Source organism: Poromitra crassiceps, assembly GCF_964638095.1.
Source record: "Poromitra crassiceps genome assembly, chromosome: 9".
Classification (NCBI taxonomy): Eukaryota; Metazoa; Chordata; class Actinopteri; order Beryciformes; family Melamphaidae; genus Poromitra; species Poromitra crassiceps.
The window spans coordinates 17026770-17051667 of NC_139630.1; the positions used below are offsets into that span (position 1 = coordinate 17026770).

General features: G+C 42.9%; 1 protein-coding gene across 1 annotated transcript in view; it reads left to right on the forward strand.

Annotated features, from left to right (window-relative positions):
• LOC310782190 (protein NLRC3-like) overlaps positions 1-24898 on the forward strand; it is a gene marked incomplete at its 3' end in the record, with an annotated part of 53942 nt that overhangs the window by 14925 nt on the left and 14119 nt on the right. Inside the window, exons 4-6 of the mRNA XM_083642878.1 lie at positions 6266-6436; positions 6733-6906; positions 20055-20228. Of these exons, the coding sequence (XP_083499004.1) occupies positions 6266-6436; positions 6733-6906; positions 20055-20228 (519 nt within the window). The remainder of the gene's footprint in view (positions 1-6265; positions 6437-6732; positions 6907-20054; positions 20229-24898) is intronic.

Genomic DNA, 24898 nt, shown 5'->3' on the forward strand with positions numbered 1-24898 from the left:
ATTTGATTGATATATTAACGTCAGAGGAAGCCAGGATGAGTCAAAACGATATGAGAAATACACAGCGCGTCTGCCGTGTGTCTTTTCCGGGTTTAGTGTCCTGCGTGGGGGGTACACACGGAGGTAGGGGGGGAATTTCGAGGTTTGACTGACAGATTGAGGGCGAATGGCGTTACGAGATTTACTCCCAAGCTCGTTTTAATGCTTTTCCATTGGTTGCATTTGTTAAAAACCACACAGAGACGTGAAGGGTGACCAATGGCATTGATTCATGACAAAAAGTAAGAAAGTGAAAAAAGTGACATTCGAGGTCCTGGCCCGACACCGACGATATGTTATGTCTGACATCGCCGATGACCTCACAGGTGAACTCTATGCTATGACATCATCGGTGACCCCGTCTGCCATCACAGTCAGCCTAGACCGTCTGACATCGCCGATGACCTCACAGGTGAACTCTGACGTCATCATTGATGATGTCACGGCGGTGTCATCATCATTACGTCGTTGGCGCGCCGGCTCGTGGGCATCAACTGCCCCAAGAACAGGCCTGACGGTGGGCCATTATGGACCCTTTTCTACAGTCATCACATTACAGTTACCTGCCTAACAGATCATTACTGTTACAGTTTCAGTCATCACATTACAGTAACCTGCCTAACAGATTATGACTGTTAAAGTTTCAGTCATCACATTACAGTAACCTGCCTAACAGATCATTACTGTTACAGTTTCAGTCATCACATTACAGTTACCTGCCTAACAGATCATTACTGTTACAGTTTCAGTCATCACATTACAGTTACCTGCCTACAGTAACAGATCATTACTGTTACAGTTTCAGTCATCACATTACAGTTACCTGCCTAACAGATCATTACTGTTACAGTTTCAGTCATCACATTACAGTAACCTGCCTAACAGATCATTACTGTTACAGTTTCAGTCATCACATTACAGTTACCTGCCTAACAGATCATTACTGTTACAGTTTCAGTCATCACATTACAGTTACCTGCCTAACAGATCATTACTGTTACAGTTTCAGTCATCACATTACAGTTACCTGCCTAACAGATCATTACTGTTACAGTTTCAGTCATCACATTACAGTAACCTGCCTAACAGATCATCACTGTTACAGTTTCAGTCATCACATTACAGTTACCTGCCTAACAGATCATTACTGTTACAGTTTCAGTCATCACATTACAGTTACCTGCCTAACAGATCATTACTGTTACAGTTTCAGTCATCACATTACAGTTACCTGCCTAACAGATCATTACTGTTACAGTTTCAGTCATCACATTACAGTTACCTGCCTACAGTAACAGATCATTACTGTTACAGTTTCAGTCATCACATTACAGTTACCTGCCTAACAGATCATTACTGTTACAGTTTCAGTCATCACATTACAGTTACTTGCCTAACAGATCATTACTGTTACAGTTTCAGTCATCACATTACAGTAACCTGCCTAACAGATCATTACTGTTACAGTTTCAGTCATCACATTACAGTTACCTGCCTAACAGATCATTACTGTTACAGTTTCAGTCATCACATTACAGTAACCTGCCTAACAGATCATTACTGTTACAGTTTCAGTCATCACATTACAGTTACCTGCCTAACAGATCATTAATGTTACAGTTTCAGTCATCACATTACAGTAACCTGCCTAACAGATCATTACTGTTACAGTTTCAGTCATCACATTACAGTTACCTGCCTAACAGATCATTAATGTTACAGTTTCAGTCATCACATTACAGTTACCTGCCTACAGTAACAGATCATTACTGTTACAGTTTCAGTCATCACATTACAGTTACCTGCCTAACAGATCATTACTGTTACAGTTTCAGTCATCACATTACAGTTACCTGCCTAACAGATCATTACTGTTACAGTTTCAGTCATCACATTACAGTTACCTGCCTACAGTAACAGATCATTACTGTTACAGTTTCAGTCATCACATTACAGTTACCTGCCTAACAGATCATTACTGTTACAGTTTCAGTCATCACATTACAGTTACCTGCCTAACAGATCATTACTGTTACAGTTTCAGTCATCAGTTTCAGTCATCACATTACAGTTACCTGCCTAACAGATCATTACTGTTACCGTTTCAGTCATCACATTACAGTTACCTGCCTAACAAAGCATTACTGTTACAGTTTCAGTCATCAGATTACAGTTACCTGCCTAACAGATCATTACTGTTACAGTTTCAGTCATCGCATTACAGTTACCTGCCTAACAGATCATTACTGTTACAGTTTCAGTCATCACATTACAGTTACCTGCCTAACAGATCATTACTGTTACAGTTTCAGTCATCACATTACAGTTACCTGCCTAACCGATCATTACTGTTACAGTTTCAGTCATCACATTACAGTTACCTGCCTAACAGATCATTACTGTTACAGTTTCAGTCATCACATTACAGTTACCTGCCTAACAGATCATTAATGTTACAGTTTCAGTCATCACATTACAGTCACCTGCCTAACAGATCATTACTGTTACAGTTTCAGTCATCACATTACAGTTACCTGCCTAACAGATCATTAATGTTACAGTTTCAGTCATCACATTACAGTTACCTGCCTAACAGATTGGTCATTATTTATGTTTCATTCTTTAGCCTCTTTAACCTCTTTATTGGTGTAATATCTATGAAAGATTCCCCTCGTCTTATCCTGCCTTCAGGTCAACAGCAGAGCCCCTCCTCCTCATTATAGTAGTGACATCATGTTTGTTAATGAACACAGTTCTTGAGTTCAGAGTACTCTGTTTAACAACAGAGTAATATATAACATTTACACAAATCATGAAAATAAAATGTGTATTAATGTGTTAAAACAGGTTTATAGTATTGTGTAGGATATAGGCTATAGTAGAGTTTTCATCATTCCTTGTGTAGTTTGTTCCTGCAACCCAGCTTTTCGGTTTGTTTTTGTATTCTTGTATCTCTTTGGCTTGTATTTGTAAAGCACCTTGTAATTGTGCTATGCTATAGGCTATATCAAATAAGTATGAGAGCTGGAAATGAGCTGCACAGATGGAAACCTTTGCATAGAAACAAAAGCAATGAGGATTTTGAGACTCAGATTAGATTTTAGATTTTCAGCTTATGGGCTGCAGTATTTGGTCATGTTTTTGACCCTATGCTGGCTGCTCATTACACTGCCAGTAGCATAAAGTAGCCTAAATGGTAAATGGTAAATGGCCTGCATTTATATAGCGCTTTTATCCAAAGCGCTTTACAGTCAGTAGGTACATTCACCCAGTGAATGTACCCAGCCTAGTACATTAGGGCTGAGAACTGAATCACTGTTTTACATTCAACAAAAACAAGCTTGGTGCTTCTATTCATGTGCTGATATCCGCTCGTTTCAGAGTGAAACTGCAGTAGTGCACATAATGGCTTTTCATTGTCACTTTTAATGGCCAGTTTCTCACTTATCACTGTACACTGTAACATGATGATCACTTGGCTGCAGCACTGACCATAAATACCGTGGAGCGTGTGGGGAGCTGGTGCACGGTCTGCCCAGGAATGCGCTACGGTGCCTCGCTGGACTATCTGAAGCTTAATTAATTAGAATTGCAACTGCGCAAATACAAAGGCCAAACAATGCGCACAGTACTTTGCAACGTATTGACATGGAATAGAAGCACAAATGTCTCCAGTGGAGATGGGAGTCAGGAGTGTTGATGGCAGAGAAAACGACAAGAGCTGTGAGCTGTGAGAAGCGGTTTGCCCACGTGTAAAAACGACAAAGTGAATGTAGCTGACAGATTTAGCAGAGGTAAAAAAACACACATGCTTATGATATTTTTAAATGTTACTCATTTAAATCCTGCGACCAATGACTGCGTGTTACGCTGTGTAGATGACTGTCACTTTGATCTTGAGTTCCATGGACATTTTTCCTAGGCGCAAAGCCGCAAAATAAAAAAGACTTCCTTTTTCTTTTCTTTTTTTGCGGAGGTAGCCTATCAAGTCTTTTCAAGTCAAAACGCTCAAGTCCAAGTCAAGTCACAAGGCATTGGTGTCCAAGTCGAGTTGCAAGTCTTTGTTGATTTTGTCAAGTCGAGTCTAAAGTCATCAGATTTGTGACATGTGTCCACACCTCTGGTATTACATGGCATGGTCTTTTTATGCCTCCGCCGGCGATAGCCAGGCCGGAGGCATTATGGATCCGGGTTGTCCGTCCGTCCGTACATACATACGTCCATATGATGTTTGTTAGCGCGACATCTGAGGAACGCCTTGACGGAATTTCATCAAACTTGTCTCAAACATCGACTTGGACTCAAGGATGAACTGATTAGATTTTGGTGGTCAAAGGTCAAGGTCACTGTGACCTCTCAAACACCATTTTCCAGCTTGTTAACGCGATATCTCACGAATGCCTTGGCGGAATTTCATCAAATTTGCTCAAACATCGACTTAGACTCAAGGATGATCTGATTAGATTTTGAAGGTCAAAGGTCAAGGTCACTATGACCTCTCAAACGCCATTTTCAAGCTTGTTAACGCGATATCTCAGGAATGCCTCGACAGAATTTAATCAAACTTGTCTCAAACATCGACTTGGACTCAAAGATGAACTGATTCGATTTTGGTGGTCAAAGGTCAAGGTCACTGACCTCTCAAACACCATTTTCCAGCTTGTTAACGTGATATCTCACGAATGCCTTGACAGAATTTCATCAAATTTGCCTCAAACATCGACTTGGACTCAAGGATGAACTGATTAGATTTTGGTGGTCAAAGGTCAAAGGCCAAGCTCACTTTTTGCACTTTTTGCATACCGCCCCAACAGGAGCACAGCGGATGCAGTAGCACACGTGCGCCACACCGCCCTCTCCCACCTGGAGGGGAAGGACACCTATGTGAGAATGCTGTTCGTGGACTACAGCTCAGCATTCAACACCATAGTACCCTCCAGGCTGGTAAGCAAGCTCAAGGTCCTGGGACTAAACACAGCAATGTGTGACTGGATCCTGGATTTCCTGACAGATTGCCGCCAGGTGGTGAGAGGGGGCAACCTCACCTCCTCCCCACTGACCATCAGCATAGGAGCGCCCCAGGGGTGCGTCTCCAGCCCCTTCTGGTACGACCTCTACACCCACGACTGCGTGGCGACTCAATCCTCGAACACCATTGTGAAGTTTGCAGACGACACAGCAGTCGTGGGGCTGATCTCCAGGAGCGACGAGACGGCCTACAGAGAGGAGGTGGGGGCCCTGGAACAATGGTGCCAGGACAACCATCTCTCTCTGAACGTCTCCAAGACCAAGGAGATCATTGTAGACTACAGGAGGGGGGGGGGGGGGGGGGGGCGCACACCCCCCAATCACCATCAACGGCACAGTGGTGGAAAGGGTGGACAGCTTCAAGTACCTGGGAGTCAACATCCACCAGGACCTGACATGGGCCGGTCACACCGCCACTGTTGTCAAAAAGGCCCAACAGCGACTACACGGACTCAGGCGCCTGAAGAAATTTGGGCTAAGGCCAGAAATCCTTAGGGACTTCTACAGAGGCACCATTGAAAGCCTGCTGACTGGCTGCTTCACCACCTGGTACGGGAACTGTACGGTTCCCGTATCAAGCTTGTTAACGCGATATCTCAGGAATGTCTTGATGGAATTTCTTCGAATTTGCCTCAAGCGTCCACTTGGACTCAAGGATGAACTGATTACATTTTGGTGGTCAAAGTTCAAGGTCACTGTGACCTCACACACCCAATTTCCAAGCTCTGTAACGCAACATCACAGGAGCGCCTTGACGGAATTTCTTCCAATTTGCCTCAAATGGCGATTTGGACTCAAGAATGAACTAATGGCAGAGGCATAAGTCCGCGTTGCGGTCGTTCTAGTTTATCTATGGTAGTGTCATGTTAATCCTGTGTTGTGCCTATAAAGCTTAGGCATTTTTGTCATTTTCTAAATCAGTAAATCCCACAACATGTTGCGCCCATGGTGCATCGTCTCCAGAGTCTCCACCCTAGAAATAAAAAAAATCCATATATGTATTCTTTTCTGCTTGGTTTCTGCTTATATTACACACAGTCTATAATGCAAATTATTATTTACGCTCATGTACTATTGGGGATGGATTCCGTCCTTTTTTTAAATTCGTATTACGCCAATTTGTGCATCTTTGGTCTGAACGGTATCTAACTAGGCCCCATATATGTAACAACCCATTTCCATAAATCTGTGATCACAGACTGTCTGGCTGTGGACTCTCAGAGACTCACTGGGAAGTCCTGTTCTCAGCTCTGAGCTCCAACCCCTCCCATCTGAGAGAGCTGGACCTGAGCAACAACAACAACCTGCAGGATGTGAAGCTGCTGTCTACTGGACTGGAGAGTCCACACTGTAGACTGGAGACTCTCAGGTCAGACAGCATTTTAAAATATTTTTTCAGTTCAGTGTTATAAATGTTATGTGAATAATTTCTGAATGTTGTGATGATGACAAAACAGCACTCACTAATTCACTCTTCACTCTACTTCATTCAAGCAGCAGCATGTTGTAGTTTTGGGGGAATTATATCTATCTATCTATCTATCTATCTCTCTATCTATCTATCTTGCAAGCTATAAGATATTCATCTGAGACCAACCTCTGACTCCAGAATCTATATATAAGTATATTTACATCAGATATCTACATGCATTATTCTTTATTCAGCTTGAGGTTCTGCAGCTTGTCAGAAAGCTGCTGTGCTACTCTGGCCTCACCTCTGAAGTCCAACCCCTCCCATTTAAGAGAGCTGGACCTGAGTAACAACGACTTGCACGATTCAGCGTTGAAGCTGCTCTCTGCTGGACTGGAGAGTCCACACTGCAGACTGGAGACTCTCAGGTAAAATCAGTTTACAGTTTTTCTCTGATTTGACACATTTTTCCAAACTAAGGTCTGTTACATTACATTACATCATTCAGCAGATGTTGTCAGCCAAAGCAACTTACAATACACATTTTGTCAACAGTAGAGAAATGAAATATGCAACAGTATATAAGAGCCAATAATTTCTGAATAGAGTAGCACTTGTAGAATGTAGATTGAGAAAGGAATATGTAACTTTAAAGGCCCATTCCGTTGGTTCTGGCGAGAAATAAATGTGCACAAAGTGTTTATTATTGGCACTGAGTGAATGCGCCTTGACGTAACTTAAAAATGGCGACCAGGGGCGTTTCTCTCCGACCAGCCGTTCAGAAGATACATGGAAAAACCGCAGTTTCGAAGGGGATAGCATTTCCCGCCACAGCTAGAGGATGTGACGTCTGCGCGCGTTCATGAGCCTCTTGTCCTAGACACCGGCTAACAGGAAATGGCTAAAGTAGCTTTTAATGTTACGTCCGTCGCTAGCTGCTAGCAAAAGGAAACATCACAGACTCCAGAAAGTCCACACTAAATAAATAAATAAATATTTATCTAATGAAGCCCGTCTGGCCAGACAGCAGCAATGTGACCGACATCGGGGGGAAACTAGAGTCAGGACTGTGTTTTCGGTTCATGAAGGAAACTTGCTGCTTGTAGCTACTGTAATGTGGTTTTGACCAGATAACGTTAGCTGCTTGCTAATGGATTTTCAAGATTCAAGATTTTTACTGTCACTCCGTAGTACAAGTATCTGACCACCTGGTCAGAAACTCTGCTAACATTACCGTCTTGTGTGAAGTAATGCAACCCTAACGTTACTACCGTTATGCTTATGCTCATGGAACATTATTGTTTGACTGCATTTAGCTGCGGTGGTGAGTCTGCCTATTAGAACCTTAACGTTAGCTTGATGCTATACGCGGCTAACTAATAGATTTAGCTATATTTATAGAAATTACCACCAGCCCCACTAATAACGTTACCGTCTTGTGTGGATAATGAATTTAACAGTCCTAAATATGCCTAACGTTACTGTTATGCTTATGAAACATTGTTTGATTGTTCAGTTTGGTCAACTCCAGGCATTACACGGTACCGTACATACAGGGGGAGCAGGCTATTTCCTGGCTTGTGCTAACATGAGTATCGACTTCCCCGCAGCCAACGCAAGCCAAAACACGGCCAAACATGCCACAATAACGTCCCCTAATTCATCCAGAATCCTTCCTGGGCATCTCGAGGCTGATCTGACCGATAAATTGTCCAGGTTGCCGTTTTCAAGTGACTTTTATGAGTTAACGTTACAAAGCAACCAACACCTCTGCTGTTGCCAGGCAACTGCTTGTGCGCGTGCGAGTATGGTGCCCGCGCGTCAGCTCGTTCACACGCTGCCTGCAGTTACACTAACGACCACCGGTGTCAGTAATAGTGAGTATTGACGGATTGGGCCTTTAAGTAACATTAGTTGGATTTGTTTGTCCCTAAGAATAGGGAGAAAGATTGTATTCTTAGTCTCCACCAAAAGATGTGCAGTGATTTAGTCATCCTGACCAAAGGAAGGAATATATAGGGCTCTATCGTTGCAACGGCCTAAAAACTGCACTTAGTGCCAGGCGCAGCGCAGATTAGTGGGTGTGGACCAGCGCACTCGATATTTTGGTGTCTGCGCTACAGGTGGCCTTAAGCATTATAACCACGCCTTTTAAGCGTAACATTATGCACAGTCTGTCTGTCTCCATATATAGGCTATTATTCCATATTATTATGCTTCTCAAACCAATCTAACTGCAGTTTAAATACTGCAAGCATGTAAATACGCTACACTATAGCAAGATCAAAGTGAAAAGAATGTTCTAAACGCATTGGCTAGAAAAATATAGCCTATCCCTATGTCATGATGAGATTAGATTGGTGAAAGTTTGTCCAGAATGATATTGTTTTCTCTCCCCTGCTGCACAGGTAGGATGATGCACATAAAGATAGCCTACATTATGTAAAGTCATTGCATAAATGTGTTTTTATTGTAAAAGAAAATGTGAAGTAAGTCGTCTTATTGGAGCGACATCATAGTAGGAAGTCACAGTAGAACCGTGTAACGCTGTCACTCATCTCCTAAATTAGGTTAAATCTGCTGCGAGGGATATATATACCACCAGGATGACATATATGTTTCACATAGGGTTGTGTTTTGATTTCGAGATTTTATTTTTTCCAATATTGAAATGTTCTACAATTGCATGTTGTGTTAACATTACACATTATTTCCATCTACCTTTCTATCTATTTAGGCTAATTTGGTTGCTATTTATTATCGAAATGTATTAGCCCAATGCATGCTGGGAGATTTCACATTTGTGGCTTTGGTAGGGAAGCCAGGCAGTGAACATTTGTTTAGGCAGAATGATCTCGTTTTCTCTCGCCTTTTCTTCTCCCCCACTGCACAGGTAGGATGATGCAACAGCCTCTGAATGTCAGGGGCTCAAAACTGTCATGTTATAAAAAACTGGCATGTTGTTATACTACGTATGGTATAACAACTTCTTTTTCATCGGTCTTTGTGCCTGTTCTTTGCGCGAGAGAGAGGAAGGAGGAGAGAGTGTGAGATCGGCAGAGGAGACCTGTGCTTAAATACGCAGAGGAATATCCGCAGCTCACTGAATAAGGCCTGGTTTTCAAAAGCGCAAATCGCTAAATTAACGCCAGGGGGGAAGATATCGTTAGGCCGGTATTTAAGGCCGAAACGCCCATTATGGCCTATTCTGGCACTGCGCCACGCCTCTTTGGCGTAAAGCGCATTTCGGGGGCTAAAACCATGTTGCTATCTTCCCGAGGCAGGCGCAAGGCACGTTTTTTTTGCGTTTAATGCCAGTTTTTGTGCCTAAGGCCTGTGGGAGAATAGGGCCCATAATCTCTATATATGACATATATTACTATAATCAGTAACCTAGCAGTATAATATATATATATATATATATATATATATATATATATATATATATATATATATATATATATATATATATATATAATATATATATATATCACTATAATCAGTAACCTAGCAGTATAATCTATATATATAATATATATCATTATAATCAGTAACCTATCAGTATAATCTATATATATATAATATATATCACTATAATCAGTAACCTAGCAGTATAATCTATATATATAATATATATCACTATAATCAGTAACCTATCAATATAATCTATATATATAATATATAATATATATCGCTATAATCAGTAACCTATCAGTATAATCTATATATAATATATAATATATATCACTATAATCAGTAACCTATCAGTATAAGATATATATAATATATAATATGTATCACTATAATAAGTAACCTATCAGTATAATCTATATATATAATATATAATATATACACTAGATTGGATGAAGAATGCTCCAAAAAAGATATTGACATATAGCTATGATAATTTAAACTCCCAGAAATATATGCCTACATGTGGAATGCAAGCATGGGATAGAGAACTAGGATTTATCCGTGAGCGGCTGCTTCCGGGACGCGGGTCGGGGTCTTAATCGGCCTCGGCTGGGTCTACTGGGCGAGGGTGTATGATGTTGACAGACCCGAAACACCTTACGACCTTACGAGCTAACATCACTGATGACGCGTCCCAGCGCATGCTGTAGTATGTATTTTGAAACGTAGAATTCTGGCTCCGCTGGCCAGTGACACTTAGGAATAGTCTAGGTGACAACCAAGTATAGTTTGGTGACAAGCTGGAGAGACAGTTGACGGTCGGAGAGACGGCACCCGGTACGGGATGGGTTTAGCACCCCAGCCTGGCTCTCTCGTGAGGGAGAAATCCACAAACGCTACGGATTAGCCTCCTGAAAATCTGTGTAAAGATCGGCGCGGCCTGGGGTCCTTCAGGCTAGAGCGAGGTGCTCGGCGCAGGCGAATGACGTGCAGCGCACAGGCCTTCTTGAGGCATCCTCTTTGCACATGGTACGGCAGGGTAGGATTGCCTTTTTACCAAGGGAGGGTCTGGTGAGACGAAGGAGGAGCACGGCCTGGACGCACCCACAGGGCCTTAGTCCTCCATGCACCGAAGGGTCTTTTATTACTGCGGAGTAGCACTAGCTCTATTGCAGCGGATTGGGCATGCTACCCTTCCGCGGGCAACGTTGCAGACAGAGTAGGAAGGCTGATCCGTGAGCGGCTGCTTCCGGGACGCGGGTCGGGGTCTTAATCGGCCTTGGCTGGGTCTACTGGGTGAGGGTGTATGATGTTGACAGACCCGAAACACCTTACGACCCCAGCTAACATCACTGATGACGCGTCCCAGCGCATGCTGTAGTATGTATTTTGAAACGGATAAGACTTGATCTGTGATAATTATATTATAAAATATATTATAATTTGGGTTGATGTTACTGGTGCTTCGAAGAACCCAAGTCATCAATATATACATGTGAAATGTTGTCATAGAGCATATCTAACAGTGAGAATCAGACACAGAATGGGACTGGAACCTGACCCATATTGCTCATTCTGACCCGAGGGAACCATTGGCTCTTTTATGCATGTTGTATGGGAGTAGCCTGGGTGAACGCAGCCGCCACGTGACCTGCTCTCAGAGTTCTCAGTCACTACCGTCTGGAGGTCGAGCCATTCAAATCGATTTCTGGGGCGATTGAAAGACCCGCGCAGACCCGCAGCCAATGAGTGACGGCGTGACTGAACATCAGCCCTGCCGTGATCGGCCAATCAGAGAGTGCGTCTTTGTCAATGACGTATAACAGCTGCAGCTGCTTAAGCACTGCTAGCCATTAGCTTTTGGTCTTTCCAAAGCATAGCTCCCGAGCTAGCTACTAGCTATGGCTATGAACAGCTACAGCTACGTTGAGGAAAATCAAGTGAGAACAGCGATCAGTTCAGTTATAGCAAAAATAGACTCAGTCACTGCAATTAAACCAGAACAAGAGCGTGCACTAGTGGCGTTTCTCGGGGGGAAAGATACGTTCTCCCGACTGGGTTTGGGAAAAGTTTGATCTATCAACTGGCTCCGTTGGTGATGAAGACGATTTTTCCCACGAAGAACCCTATTGTTATTGTTGTGTCGCCGTTAAATGCGCTAATGGAGGACCAGATACGCGAGGCTTCTAATCTGGGAATCAAGGCGTTGCAGATCGGTGGGGTGAATGATAAAGATGAGGACTTAATACATGGACGCTGCGAGCTTGTGTATGCAAGTCCAGAGGCCTTGATGAAGAAAAAGTGCCGAAATATGCTGGCATCGGAGCTCTACCGTCAGAACTTGGTCGGGATTGTTATCGACGAGGGACACGTAACCCACAAATGGTAAATACAAACTAATTGTATTTCAAGATCTACAGATTAGCATTATGAATGTTTTAGATTAACGTTATGAATGTTTGAGGCTCTAAATCCACATGGAGATTATATTATTGAGTGTCTTATTATTCATCCAACAGGGGGAATGGTGCGAAAGGGAAGACTGCCTTCAGACCAAGCTTTGCAAAGCTGGGAGAACTTCGATCCATTGCCAAACAAGGTAATGTCTTCATAGCATTGTGATGATCATTTAATGCATTATGGAAGATAAATGCTGGTTTAACATAATGAAAATAATTCCCTGCCAAACATGTAAAGTGACGCTTCTGGGGCGGCATTGTGGCTTGTTTGGCGTTGTTTTGCCAAGGCAGGCTAGCCAGCTAGCTAGCAACGTAGCCTTAGATTAACACTAAACTACCAGAAATCAAAATATCACCTCACGCTCTATCGAAATCGCGTTTTAGTGGACGGGCAGCGAGCATCCAAACTGGGGTTCATAGCTGGTCTGCGGCTAGCTAGCTAGCAACGTAGCCATCGATTAAAACTAAACTGCCAGACACAGCGTTACATTTATGATCTTTTAATGATGCTAGTGGACACACTGTGGTGATCAGCTAATGTCTTCATAGCACCTTTTATTAAATTATATATAAACAATACAATGATGATGATTATAACTGAAGATCGCTTGGGCTCACTTCATAATGCAGTATTGATTTGTGTGTGTGTGTGGGGAGGAACAAAGCCACGTTGTAGCCTATGTACTGTATGTAGTGAATAGTGCTTGTATGATTATCACCAGTAAAAGATAATTTTAAGGTCTATTTTTGTAGAGACATTATATTAAACTTTTGGATGACCTCTTTAACACATCTCATTATTAAAATAATTTTAATTACTCATCTTTAATACAATTATGACAGTTTTCAATTGGAAAAAGTAATCAGTTTTTATCATTTTGGAAATACATTGTAATCCCATATCTTTCCAAGCCCTAGGGGTACACGTACCCCTGGTTGGGAATCACTGCTCTAGATGATGCGCCTCGCAAGACACACGCCAGAGATGCGCATCTCATGCCGGTGGTGTGGCTGCTGTAACCTGTTGCATTATTATTATTACTTATGCTCACTTTCAATGTGTTTAAGAATATTTGTTTGAGTAACTAATTGTTTTTGTGTTGCCCAGGTACACCAGTGATGGCTCTGACAGCGTCTGCAGACATGGAAACCAGAGAACGGGTCAGCAAACTGCTACACATGGATACTGCAGCACAAGTGATTGTGAGCCCAAACAGACACAACATCAGACTAGGACTGGTCACGCCGAAAAAACAACATAAAAAATTTGAATGCCTGGACTGGATTGTGGACGAAGTAAGAGCGAAGGCTACATCAATGATGCCGATTATCATCTACGTGCGCTCCATTGATGCAACAAGAGCAGTGTTCTGCTACCTAAAACGTAAGCTGGGTCCAGATGCCTGGGTAAAGAGGGACCCAGATCACAAGTTGGAAAATCAGCTCATCGCAATTTTCCACTCATGTACACTCGAACATGAAAAGCAGAGAGTGATTTCTTCACTGAATGGACAGGGCAGCTGCAGAGTAGTGGTTGCCACAACTGCACTCGGGATGGGACTGAACTTCCCAAATGTATCACATGTGGTCATGTATGGGGCACCAGAGGACACTGATGCTATAGTCCAGCAGGTTGGCAGAGCTGGCAGAAATGGAACGCAATCACACGCGATTCTGTACACAAGGCAGTCAAAGCACGTGGATCAGGCTGTCAAGACAGTGCTTCGGGCAGGCCTAACTAGCTGCTTCAGAATAGCCCTGTATGGTAAATATGAAGCCGATGTAAAAAGTCTTGAGCCAGGCCATCTCTGTTGTACTGCTTGTCATAAATCATGCACATGTATCAGGTGTCTGTGTAGAGCCAGTGCCCAGGTACGAAAAGCTGCAGAAGGATACGTGTGTACCTCTGCGAACAAGAGAGCTAGGGGATGGTGATGCTGGCTTGCTCACCGACATGTTGTTGGAGCACATGAGAGTTGATCTTATAAAGAGGCCACGCCTTAGCATAACCCATTACTGGATTTGACTTTGAACTCATTGATGCCATTTTGAAACACTCGCATGCCATTTTTGACATGGACTACATTTGCAAGCACCTTCCAGTGTTCAGCCGCAGACAAGCATTAGAGATCCTACAAATAATCTATGATATGTTTGGGGATTTTGAAATGCCATCTGTTACCTTTCCAGAGGAGACCTTCAAAGAGCCAGACATGTATTACCTTGACCATTTTGATGCTGAACCAAATGACCAGTCCGGCTCCAATGATTGATTTGTGAGGTTAATGTCAGAGAGAGAGTGGCGTCCGCGTTAAAGTGCACTACAGACTTATTTTAGTATCTCATTTTTTTCCCTTTTAACTGTGATTTAAACTATGTTGTGCCCTCTCTGTGATTAATAGAATCATACATTCATGACTCAATTCACTGCGTTGAATTGCACGGGCTCGCACCCCCGTACTTATCTGAGCTAATCATTCCTTATGTTCCCACGCGTACTCTCCGCTCACCGGACGGTAATTATCTTACCGTCCCTAAAATTAAGAAAAAATCAGCAGGTAGCAGAGCATTTTCTTACCGTGCTCCACATCTCTGGAACAAGCTTCCTCTGTCAGTCAGGGAAGCTGGCTCCATTGAAATCTTCAAAAACTGACTGAAAACCCATTTATTTTCCCAATCATTTGGTTGTGCTTAGATAGAAAATCTAACAGCTGGTGAATAATTGTGTATCTTTATTCTGTATATTCTTGCTACTGTTGTGTCAGCTAGAATTAGCTAGACATATTTTCTATTTTTAGGACTTTTTTTTAATGGCTGTGTTCATTATATTTGTGTGTGACCGTTTGATTTATCTTTGAAATAAAAACACTTTACTTCAACCCTTCTGTCCATATGATTCATGTTAGCATCAGTCAAAACATCACAAACACAAGTTAGAGTTATTCTGATGCCTCAATGTTTAGTACCCAGCATCCAAATTCAATAAAATGAAGGGCCAAAATGAATCTGGATTAATTTGGATGGGACATGAACAAATTATGTATGATATTATTGTATAAGAAGGAGAGCCAGCGCCGCGCCCCCAAATTGGGCAGGCCTGGGTGTTGTGCAAGAGCACATTATGCATCTTGCAGACAGACAGGCAGATAGACAGCCATCATGCATGGCCCCCCGCCCATAAATAGGCCAGGCCTTGGGTGTTGAAGCCATCATGCACATTGTAACGTGAATGGATGAGAGAGGTCACTTAACATATGGACAAGTATCATATAATTGTCTCACCCCCATCTGTCCCCACCATATGATAATCATGGCCTTTGAGCAGGGGAGGCATCCATTGAGATAATAACTGTTGAGTGGTTAATTTACATGGACAATGATCATCCCATTTGTGAGAAATCCAGGTGTCTGCCCCTCTGGCCTGGAATGAAATCCAACTTGCTCCTATGTTGAGCAAACACATTGCACCTTAATACACTGTTGGTACATTTTGGGCTAGCGCAGTGTAATTTTCTGTGTTTGCATTGTTATAAATGTGATATAAATGGTCAAATGGCCATGAATTTTGACATTGGGTGGGGGATTGGGGCTTATAGGACCTTGAGTTCGTATTTCGTTCCCTTCCATGTCTCATGTTTTGGAATGCCCATAAATATCCTTGAACCTTGAAACCAATTTTAAAACAATACCACGGCCAATATTAGTCTTTAAAAGGCTGTGGTGGGCTATTTTTTAAAGCTAGCTTGATTCGACATTTGCCATATGAAACTCGAAGTCCTACTTAAGATGGCGTCTATAAAATCATAGAATGTAATTCCACATAACATCAATCGCCCTCATTGCTGCACAATGCACATTGATATGATGAATATCATACCAATGTTAAAACTATTCTAAAGCTAAATATCATGGCCAATATTCGTCTTCACAAGGCTGTGATGGGCTACTTTTTAAAGCTAGCATGTAATGTAAAAAGCAAGAATGTAAATAGTCTATACAATAATATGTTATTCCACATATGTATTTAAAGCCCACTGAGGGGTCATGTGGTGGAGTCACATGGGAGTGATGTAACAAGACATTTAAAGAAGACACCAGATGATATGATTTTACATAGAGTCAACATAGGAGACGGAAGGAAATTTATAAAAATATGGAAAAGGTGTCTTTCCTAATTTAACCAGAAGAGGTCACATAACAAGGTCACACTTTTCATAATAAAAACAATGGCATTGAGTTACCAAAAATTTGCATGGATCAATGACACAACGCAAGTCAAGTCAAGTCAAGTTTATTTATATAGCCCTAATTCACAAGCATGTCTCAGAGGGCTTCACAGAAAATATGTCTAGCTAATTCTGCGGCACCTTAAAATCTGATCTGGCCTGAATTGGGAGCTAGTGTTCTCTCCCAGTCAAAGAGGTTTTTTAGGCCCACTGTTCCAGTTTCTCAGTCATCCACGTGACCTGAGACATTTTTGTTTATTTAAGTAGCTGACAAGGTTCTTGTTGAAACCACGGAAGGCCTTGAATTGCCTTCCCGGATAGGTGGTGAACAGCTCTGCCTCCTGTGTAACCGCTACAAGTGTTTTAATGTCCTTTGACTGGTCAGGGTTGTGATGAAACCCGCTCGGCTTGGCCACTCCCAGCTCTCTATCTGTGGTGGCCAACATCTCCTTGAGGATACCGATGGACCTACTGACTCTGGCTGCAGAGCGCTCCGTCAGGTTTCTTCCAACCCCCCTCATGAAGGACTTCACATAGTTGTTGAGGTGCTCCATATGAAGGTCCAGGCTGATGTTGTTTCCAGCACCCCCTCGACTATTCCAAAGTACAAAAAATAGTCAATAACTGCCCCTCTTACCAGACAAGTCAGGATGCTCCATGCTTCTTGAATCCTCAGTCCTCACCAGCTCGGAGTCGATGAACGATTCGTTTGCGACTTTAAGCACCCGAAGTCCTTCACCACATGTGTTTGCCAGCGCCTCCTGCTTCTTTACTTCACACTTATGAGAGGTTGCAATCCCAAACTTGCTGAGCCTTTGAAAGACAGCTTTTTTTGCACCACCATACTGCAGAACACTGTTGATGTAGAGGGCAAATGCTGACAGTTGTCGACTTCTTCCCCTCAAGGCGATGGCGGCTGCAGCACAGGTCTTAAGGCGAGACTGTTTTGTAATGGTGGACAACAGGGAGAAAAGCAATGGAGCCTGACGCTGGAGATCTGACTCCATCCGGTCAAACGAGAAGGCCTTCAAGTCCTGAGGCGAACAGCGCCGGAGGATGAAGTCTGCAGACTGGCAAAGGCTCTTGCATTCAGTGTCCAGCATAACAAGCACGCCTTCCTTTATTTTCTCCATCAGTCCATCGTGTTTCCTCATCAGGTTGGCAGCAGCTGACCAGTTGCCCTTTGAAAGATTCTCCACAAGACCTGCGGCTGATGTGGGGCATGGCACTCTGGTCTGTTTGGAAGGGTATTGAATTAATACCTGAAAGAATAAACAGAGAGGACGTCAGTACTTACAGTGCAAGTTGTGATAAAATAAACAGATCATGACAGGAGTCTATCCAGAGAGAGAAGGAGAGACAGAGAGAAGAAAAGAGAGATGTAGTGTGTGTGTGTTGTTTTGCCAAGGCAGGCAGGCTAGCTAGCAGAGCCTTAGATTAAAACTAAAGTACCAGAAACAGCGTTACATTTATGATCTTTTAATGATGTTAGTAGACACATGTAACAGTATAGATCCCCGTTATGAGGTCTGTTGATCAAAATATCACCTCACGCTATATCGAAATCGCATTTACATACCTCAGTCAGACTCTGTCGTTGCGGCATTGCTGCTGATGTCCCTCTGGCACGGACGCGTCTCGGGGATGGGAAAAGCAGTCGTTTTCTTTTCATTGTCCGTGGCGTTTTCCTCGGAGAAAACGCTCTTTCCCGCTTTGAGTCTTGTGATTTTATTGGCGTTGGTACCAGCGTTGGTTGTTCTGAGCTTGATTCTTTGCTCCGTTTCCATTTCTGGAGAGTACTCAATGTTTCCTCTGCTCTTGTGATGAAATTGGAACACGTTTGGCAAATCCGACATGATTTGCTATCCTGTTGGTGTAGTTTTACACCAACCCTCTCCAGGCGTAGAAATACCCCCTTCTCGAGTGGTTTGCAGCTGCCCAACTTGCCTTTAGAACGAAGGTTTCTCTTACACAACCTGCAAAAATCGTTCACATTGGTGGTAGCCATCGCGCTGCTGTTGTGGTTGCTAGCAGTAGCCTAGTGAATGAAGGTGTAGTTAGCTCGCGTGCTAACAACAAAGGTCGCAGAGTGATGACACCATCTGTTGCACTGCGCATGTGCTCTGTGCACTAAGCTGGTTGGATGACGGTTGGCTGATGGAGTGATCTATCGGGGGGGGGGGGCGCAACAACCGCTAGAAATCGATTACCATAGGTGGGAGGCCAGACCCTTGTGACTGTAAGCAGGGTAAGCCTGAGAGCAGGTCACTGGGGGCTGGGTTTACCCAGGCTAGTATGGGAGTGCCCAGGCGTGTTGGAGGTTTGGGGGAAGGTTATCAATACACTTGCAGATCTGATGGAGGTACAACTGTCAATGGACCCTGTGGTACATCTGCTGAATGACCACTCCCACCTCCCTAATGGAAAAAACACATAAAGCCTGGCTGGTGGCTCTAACAGCAGCCAATAACTTTGTAGTCCAACATTGGAAACCTCCTCATGATATTTACACACTCATTGGCTTCAGAACGTTTTCATTTCTTACCTGGAATTATCATCAGCAAGAAGCAATAATGCACAACCAAACACACTTTTAATGTGGACAGATTTGATCTCTAACTTAAAGGATCTTTTGGCTGGATGATCCTATATACCTGCTATACATGTCTGCACTTCCTGTTTCCTGTTTGAATTATCCGGATTGGTGGAAGGGAGTTGGGGTGGGGGGGATGGGTAATGGGATAATTGGCTTAAATAATAATCTAAATGTATTCGGCAACTTGTGTTGTTTGTTGTCTGTGACTGACGATGTTGCAATCAAAATATACAATACAAATTAATGATAAAAAAATGTTTTCGCTATTCTATTCAACATTACGGGTCCTGACCGAACAGGAAGGAGCAGGGGGGATCTATCTTGTGTCTGGTAACTGGTTGTGTGTGCACTTCCTGCAATGAGAGCACAGCTACCAGTCACATGGTCAAAGTATACCGTCTGATTGGTCTCAAGTTGGGAACAGAGCCTTGGATTGGTTGATAGCCTGTCAATAATGGAGTCTCTGATCAGCTAACGCAACTCTAGTTAATTTCATGGTGAAGATAATGGATAAAAAGCCTCAAGACATTCAAAGTTGGATTCCTCTTTATGGATATATGTTATAAAGTCTCCAAAAAGACGCTGTAGTTCAAGGCTGGTCCAAAGCTTCTGAAAGGAAGACAATCACAGGAGAGCCTGAGATTGAACGCTTGGCATCTTGAGGGGAAAAAGTGAATCAGCTGTTCTGTTCCAATATGAGCTGAAGGCAGCAGAAAACTAGCAGCCATGAGGACGTGTGAGAGCAAGGCTGAGAAGCATCAGATGGACTTTACAACTGATGTTGTGAGACTTGTCCAGGCAGCGATTTAAAGATATGTTTGTCTAACACTTCACTGTGTGTGTGTGTGTATGTGTGTGTGTGCGTGCGTGCGTGCGTGCAGGCTGTCAGGCTGTCTGCTCACAGAGGAAGGCTGTGCTTTTCTGGCCTCAGCTCTGAGCTCCAACCCCTCCCATCTGAGAGAGCTGGACCTGAGCTACAATCATCCAGGAGCCTCAGGAGTGAAACTGCTCTCTGCTGGACTGGAGGATCCACACTGGAGACTGGAGAGTCTCAGGTATGAAGAGACAACATCTGCTAGAAGGCTGAGAGTCACACACATGTTCTCTGTCACTCTGAGAAGATGAGGAATATATTAATGTCTAACAGCAGTAATGACTGATGCTGTATGGAAACTCCTTCATATTGAAGGTTATTAAAGAACCTGGAAACCAAAATAAATATGACGGCAAATCTTAGTGGTTTTGATACCGTGACTTTTTCAAACCGCGGTATACCTTCAAACCGGAAACCGCTGCATCCCTACTCCTCCTATGCACATTACAACATGAGTAGATATCTGTCCTCTCCTGTCTGCACATTACAACATGAGTAGATATCTGTCCTCTCCTGTCTGCACATTACAACATGAGTAGATATCTGTCCTCTCCTGTCTGCACATTAGAACATGAGGAGATATCTGTCCTCTCCTGTCTGCACATTACAACATGAGTAGATATCTGTCCTCTCCTGTTTGCACATTACAACATGAGTAGATATCTGTCCTCTCTTGTCTGCACATTACAACATGAGTAGATATCTGTCCTCTCTTGTCTGCACATTACAACATGAGTAGATATCTGTCCTCTCCTGTCTACACATTACAACATGAGTAGATCTCTGTCCTCTCCTGTCTGCACATTACAACATGAGTAGATATCTGTCCTCTCCTCTGCACATTACAACATGAGTAGATATCTGTCCTCTTCTGTCTGCACATTACAACATGAGTAGATATCTGTCCTCTCCTGTCTGCACATTACAACATGAGTAGATATCTGTCCTCTCCTGTCTGCACATTACAACATGAGTAGATCTCTGTCCTCTCCTGTCTGCACATTACAAAATGAGTAGATGTCTGTGCTCTCCTGTCTGCACATTACAACATGAGTAGATATCTGTCCTCTCCTGTCTGCACATTAGAACATGAGTAGATATCTGTCCTCTCATGTCTGCACATTACAACATGAGTAGATATCTGTCCTCTCCTGTATGCACATTACAACATGAGTAGATATCTGTCCGCTCCTGTCTGCACATTACAACATGAGTAGATATCTGTCCTCTCCTGTCTGCACATTACAACATGAGTAGATACCTGTCCTCTCATGTATGTACATTACAACATGAGTAGATATCTGTCCTCTCCTGTCTGCACATTACAACATGAGTAGATATCTGTCCCCTCCTGTCTGCACATTACAACATGAGTAGATATCTGTTCTCTCCTGTCTGCACATTACAACATGAGTAGATATCTGTCCTCTCCTGTCTGCACATTACAACAAGAGTAGATATCTGTCCTCTCCTGTCTGCACATTACAACATGAGTAGATATCTGTCCTCTCCTGTCTGCACATTACAACATGAGTAGATATCTGTCCTCTCCTGTCTGCACATTACAACATGAGTAGATATCTGTCCTCTCCTGTCTGCACATTACAACATGAGTAGATATATGTCCTCTCCTGTCTGCACATTACAACATGAGTAGATCTCTGTCCTCTCCTGTCTACACATTACAACATGAGTAGATATCTGTCCTCTCCTGTCTGCACATTACAACATGAGTAGATATCTGTCCTCTCCTGTCTGCACATTACAATATGAGTAGATCTCTGTCCTCTCCTGTCTGCACATTACAACATGAGTAGATATCTGTCCTCTCCTGTCTGCACATTACAACATGAGTAGATATCTGTCCTCTCCTGTCTGCACATTACAACATGATTAGATATCTGTCCTCTCCTGTCTGCACATTACAACATGAGTAGATATCTGTCCTCTCCTCTCTGCACATTACAACATGAGTAGATATCTGTCCTCTCCTGTCTGCACATTACAACATGAGGAGATATCTGTCCTCTCCTGTCTGCACATTACAACATGAGTAGATATCTGTCCTCTCCTGTCTGCACATTATAACATGAGTAGATATCTGTCCTCTCCTGTCTGCACATTATAACATGAGTAGATATCTGTCCTCTCCTGTCTGCACATTACAACATGAGTAGATATCTGTCCTCTCCTGTCTGCAAATTACAACATGAGTAGATACCTGTCCTCTCATGTATGTACATTACAACATGATTAGATATCTGTCCTCTCCTGTCTGCACATTACAACATGAGTAGATATATGTCCCCTCCTGTCTGCACATTACAACATGAGTAGATATCTGTCCTCTCCTGTCTGCACATTACAACAAGAGTAGATATCTGTCCTCTCCTGTCTGCACATTACAACATGAGTAGATATCTGTCCTCTCCTGTCTGCACATTACAACATGAGTAGATATCTGTCCTCTCCTGTCTGCACATTACAACATGAGTAGATATCTGTCCTCTCCTGTCTGCACATTACAACATGAGTAGATATATGTCCTCTCCTGTCTGCACATTACAACATGAGTAGATCTCTGTCCTCTCCTGTCTGCACATTACAACATGAGTAGATCTCTGTCCTCTCCTGTCTGCACATTACAACATGAGTAGATATCTGTCCTCTCCTGTCTGCACATTACAACATGAGTAGATATCTGTCCTCTCCTGTCTGCACATTACAACATGAGTAGATATCTGTCCTCTCCTGTCTGCACATTACAACATGAGTAGATATCTGTCCTCTCCTCTCTGCACATTACAACATGAGTAGATATCTGTCCTCTCCTGTCTGCACATTACAACATGAGGATATATCTGTCCTCTCCTGTCTGCACATTACAACATGAGTAGATATCTGTCCTCTCCTGTCTGCACATTATAACATGAGTAGATATCTGTCCTCTCCTGTCTGCACATTACAACATGAGTAGATATCTGTCCTCTCTTGTCTGCACATTACAACATGAGTAGATATCTGTCCTCTCCTGTCTGCACATTACAACATGAGTAGATATCTGTCCTCTCCTGTCTGGACATTACAACATGAGTAGATATCTGTCCTCTCCTGTCTGCACAATACAACATATCTGTCCTCTCCTGTCTGCACCTTACAACATACGTAGATATCTGTCCTCTCCTGTCTGCACATTACAACATATCTGTCCTCTCCTGTCTGCACATTACAACATACGTAGATATCTGTCCTCTCCTGTCTGCACATTACAACATGAGTAGATATCTGTCCTCTCCTGTCTGGACATTACAACATGAGTAGATATCTGTCCTCTCCTGTCTGCACAATACAACATATCTGTCCTCTCCTGTCTGCACCTTACAACATACGTAGATATCTGTCCTCTCCTGTCTGCACATTACAACATATCTGTCCTCTCCTGTATGCACATTACAACATACGTAGATATCTGTCCTCTCCTGTCTGCACATTACAACATATCTGTCCTCTCCTGTCTGCACATTACAACATACGTAGATATCTGTCCTCTCCTGTCTGCACATTACAACATATCTGTCCTCTCCTGTCTGCACATTACAACATACGTAGATATCTGTCCTCTCCTGTCTGCACATTACAATATGAGTAGATATCTGTCCTCTCCTGTCTGCACATTACAACATGAGTAGATATCTGTCCTCTCCTGTCTGCACATTACAACATACGTAGATATCTGTCCTCTCCTGTCTGCACATTACAACATGAGTAGATATCTGTCCTCTCCTGTCTGCACATTACAACATGAGTAGATATCTGTCCTCTACTGTCTGCACATTACAACATGAGTAGATATCTGTCCTCTCCTGTCTGCACATTACAACATGAGTAGATATCTGTCCTCTCCTGTCTGCACATTACAACATGAGTAGATATCTGTCCTCTCCTGTCTGCACATTACAACATGAGTAGATATCTGTCCTCTCCTGTCTGCACATTACAACATGAGTAGATATCTGTCCTCTCCTGTCTGCACATTACAACATGAGTAGATATCTGTCCTCTCCTGTCTGCACATTACAACATGAGTAGATATCTGTCCTCTGCTGTCTGCACATTACAACATGAGGAGATATCTGTCCTCTCCTGTCTGCACATTACAACATGAGTAGATATCTGTCCTCTCCTGTCTACACATTACAACATGAGTAGATATCTGTCCTCTCCTGTCTGCACATTACAACATGAGTAGATATCTGTCCTCTCCTGTCTGCACATTACAACATGAGTAGATATCTGTCCTCTCCTGTCTACACATTACAACATAAGTAGATATCTGTCCTCTCCTGTCTGCACATTACAACATGAGTAGATATCTGTCCTCTCCTGTCTGCACATTACAACATGAGTAGATATCTGTCCTTTCCTTACAACATGAGTAGATATCTGTCCTCTACTGTCTGCACATTACAACATGAGTAGATATCTGTCCTCTCCTGTCTGCACATTACAACATGAGTAGATATCTGTCTTCTCCTGTCTGCACATTACAACATGAGTAGATATCTGTCCTCTCCTGTCTGCACATTACAACATGAGTAGATATCTGTCCTCTCCTGTTTGCACATTACAGCATGAGTAGATATCTTGAATAAGAAATAAACAAACACTAGACTAAAAGTCCAGCGGACCGCACAAACTCCTCAGACTTGGACCAACTTTTCACGGCATTTATTTGCAACAGCTCACAGATACAACGCGTTTCGCATTCGCAGATGCTTCATCAGGTTCATTCATGAAAATGAGTGATCACACACACCTTTGTATTGGGCCGTGTGATAGAACGGCCCGCCT